General features: G+C 50.9%; 1 protein-coding gene across 1 annotated transcript; it reads left to right on the forward strand.

Annotated features, from left to right (window-relative positions):
• The first annotated feature begins 227 nt into the window (after positions 1-227).
• Positions 228-2,533, forward strand: chst7 (carbohydrate (N-acetylglucosamine 6-O) sulfotransferase 7). Its single transcript, XM_078222425.1, has one exon. The coding sequence runs from the start codon at positions 301-303 to the stop codon at positions 1,525-1,527; it is 1,227 nt and encodes a 408-aa protein (XP_078078551.1). The 5' UTR covers positions 228-300; the 3' UTR covers positions 1,528-2,533.
• Positions 2,534-3,899: the final 1,366 nt, after the last annotated feature.

Here is a 3,899-nt window from a genome sequence, read left to right on the forward strand (position 1 = left end):
CACTCACACACGCCTCCTAATCTCTACCCCTAACTCTCACACACACACGCTGTTTATATTGTGTGGTCTCTGGGCGGGTTTCCCGTGTTTATTCGGATGACGGCCGCCAGAATGGAACCAGCTTCCCCGCTGTGTTGGTGTTACAAGCAGCTTGTTGCCTGTAAGCTCTTGTAAACTCATCTGCGAGGGGCGCTCGTTCACACACACACACACACTCTCACAGGATATAAAGCAAGGCAAGAAAGAAGCAACAAAAAAAAAGGCATTTGGAAAGAGGGAGGGAGGGTACCAGCAGATGCCATGAAGCTGCTCCAAAGCAGATGTCTGATTATCATCGTTATTTATTCCCTGCTGCTGTTGGCGATTTCTTATTTCCAGGACTGCCGCCATCAGGTGCCGTCTCCCAGGGAGCGGCTGCCCTTCCCCCGGGAGTGCCCGGGCGCCCTGGCCCCGGTGTCCTGGGGGGATTTGGGGGGCAACGTGAGCCGGGACGGGCAGGGCAGGCAGCACATTTACCTGCACGCCACCTGGAGAACGGGCTCCTCGTTCGCCGGCGAGCTCTTCAACCAGCACCCCGGGGTCTTCTACCTGTACGAGCCCATGTGGCTGATGTGGCAGGCGCTGTACCCGGGGGACGCGGCCGGCTTGCAGGGCGCCGTGCGGGACATGCTGCGCTCGCTGTTCCGCTGCGACTTCTCGGTGCTGCGGCTGTACTCGGCGGGCGGGCCGCTCACCACCCGCACCGTCTTCGGCTGGAGGAACAACAAGGTGATCTGCTCGGCCCCGCTGTGCGGAGCCTACAGCAAGCAGCGGGTGGAGCTGGTGGACGGCGGCGTGTGCGAGAAGCGCTGCGCGCCCAGGGACATCCAGGAGCTGGAGAGGGAGTGCAGGAGGTACGGGGTGATGGTCATCAAAGACGTCCGGGTGCTGGACGCCGCCGTGCTCTTCCCCCTGATGGGCGACCCCTCCCTCAACCTCAAGGTGGTCCAGCTGGTGAGGGACCCCAGGGCCGTGCACAACTCCCGCATGAAATCCAAGCAGTCCCTGGTCAAGGAGAGCATCCAGGTGCTCAGGAGCAAACACCTGGCCCAGAAGAACCAAGGGCCATGGCTGTCCAACAGAGCCCAGCGGGCGGACACCTACGTGGCCAAAGCCCTGGAGGTGATCTGCGAGGCTTGGAGCAGGGACCAGGAGCTGGTGAAGGGCTCCCCGGCCTGGCTGCGGGCTCGCTACCTCACCATCCGCTACGAGGACCTGGTGCTGCAGCCCTTGAGCGGCCTGAGGACACTCTACGGCTTCGCCAACCTCACCGTCACGCCGGCCACCGAGAAGTACATGCTGAACATGACCCGCGGCGCCGGCTACTCCTCCGACAAGCCCTTCCTCATCTCGTCCAGGGACGCCAAGGAGGCCGTCAGCGCCTGGAAGAAAAGACTGAGCCTGTGGCAGATCCAGCAGGTGGAACAGAGCTGTCAGGCGGCCATGCAAGTGCTGGGCTACCCCCCCAGCAAGGTGGACAACACGTAGAGCCACCCGGGGTGTAGCTTTCAGAGACTGGAACAAGGTAACATTAATAATAACACAACATCACCTCATTCACTCAGTGGAAACAACATGTAAGTAGCGGAGGCTTCATCAACTGTGACTGAAGTACAGCCAATGAACTTTAGGTTGCAAAAAACAAATTGCCTTGTACCCTTTACCTGATGGATATAAGTCATTGGCTCTTGATTTTAGAGAGTTTAAAAGAGGCGTTCATGCCATCAGAATCCTTGAACGACCTTTCACTTTCACTTTAGCCCACCTGAGCACACAATTTTTAGGCAAGGGTCATCTGGATTCGAAACGTCAGCTCTTTTCTCTCCTTACAGATGCGGCCAGGCCTGCTGAGATTTTCCAGCATTTTCTCTTTTGGTTTCAGATTCCAGCATCCGCAGTAATTTGCTTTTACACAATACAAGGCTGTCAGAGTTGCACTTTTTTGGATGGGAAGTTACACCTGCTTGTCCAGGTACACCTGAAATATCCCCCACCCCTCCTAAAATGGACAAGACACGAGAAACGAAAACAAAATACTGGGAATCAGAAATAAGACAAAACAGAAGATGCTGAGATGCACAGGAGAGAAACTGGTCTTTTGACAGACTGTCTCCTAACGATTCATTCCTATTCCCGTTCTGGAACAACACCAAAGCTAGAAATTCATCTGTTTGCGGGATCTTTCTGTACATATGTTAATTGTCATATTTGAGTACAAAATAACAATTGTCCTCAGGTGGATATAAAGATCTCACCGCACTATTTAAAGAACATCACGGAGATTTCCAACACTGTAAACATCCCTCCGTCAATAATACTAACATAGATGACGAGGTCATCTCATTGACATTTGTGTGGCCCTAATGTCCATAAATTGCCTACAGTTTTTCTCCACATCAGCTGCAAAGCGTTTTGGAATGTCCTGAGGTTGTGAAAGGTGTTATGCAAATCGAAGTTATACTTCATGGCAGCACGGTGGCACAGTGGTTAGCACTGCTGCGCTCACAGCGCCAGGGACCCGGGTTCAATTCTGACCATGGGTCACTGTCTGTGTGGAGTTTGCACATTCTCCCCATGTCCACGTGGGTTTCCTTCGGGTGCTCCGGTTTCCTCCCACACTCCAAAGATATGCAAGTTAGGTGGATTGGCTATGCTAAATTGCTCCTTAGTGTCAAGGGGAACTGGGGTAAATTTATGGGGATAGAGCCTGAGTGGGATTGCTGTTGATGCAGGCTCGATGGGCCGAATGGCCACCTTCTGCGCTGTACAGATTGTATGATTTTACGATAAATGCACTTGGGGAAGAGTGGTTTAAAGTTTATTTATTAGTGTCACAAGTAGGCTTACATTAACACTGCAATGACGTTACTGTGAAAATCCCCTAGTCGCCACACTCCGGCGCCTGTTCGGGTACACGGAGGGAGAATTTAGCATGGCCAATGCATCTAACCAGCACGTCTTTCGGACTGTGGGAGGAAACTGGAGCACCCGGAGGAAACCTACGCAGACGGGGGAGAACATGCAAACTCCACACAGACAGTGACCCAAGCCAGGAATCGAACCTGGGTCCCTGGTGCTGTGAGGCAGCAGTGCTAATCACTGTGCCACCGAGCCGTTCATGGTCAGTATTGAGGATGTGAAAGGTGCTATATAAATGCAAGTTCTTTCATTTTCAAGTGTCAACTTCATAATTGTGGTGGAGCGGGTGGTAGTGGCGTTTAGTGAACATGATGACCTACAAATGAATTAGTTTCCATGGTTAATAAACCCTGGTTTAGTACTGATGTTAACCTGGTCATTTCAAGTGTTTGGCTTTTCTCCACCAATTTTATCATATTTTCGATGCCCTTGTCATTTACTTAAAAATGTAAATAAAAGGATGTTAAAAATTGAAGTATTTAGCAAATTGTGCAATATATTTGCTTCTACCAAACACTCAGAAGTACATTTGATACCACCAGTCTTCTTTGCATATTCCATCATTGTTACATATCTACCAGATTTACTGTGAACATGCAATGCATAATCTCCATGCATCATGACAATGAGGGTGAGTAGAGGAAATATTTTTGTTTGATATTTGTGTTCAAATGCATTTCTTGAAGAAGCAGCACCTTTCTCTACATTCAAGTCTAAATCATTTATATAAACCATAAACAGCAAGGGCCCCAACACTGATCCCTGCGGGATCCCACTGGACACAGTTTTCTAGCCAGAAAAGCACCCCTCGAGCATCACCCTCTGCTTCCTGCCACTCAGCCAATCCTGGATCCAATTTGCCAAATTTCCTTAGATCCCATGGGCTCTTACCTTTGCTATCGGTCTCCCATGTGGGACCTTATCAAAAGCCTTGCTGAAGT

Source organism: Mustelus asterias, chromosome 10, assembly GCF_964213995.1.
Source record: "Mustelus asterias chromosome 10, sMusAst1.hap1.1, whole genome shotgun sequence".
Lineage (NCBI taxonomy): Eukaryota > Metazoa > Chordata > Chondrichthyes > Carcharhiniformes > Triakidae > Mustelus > Mustelus asterias.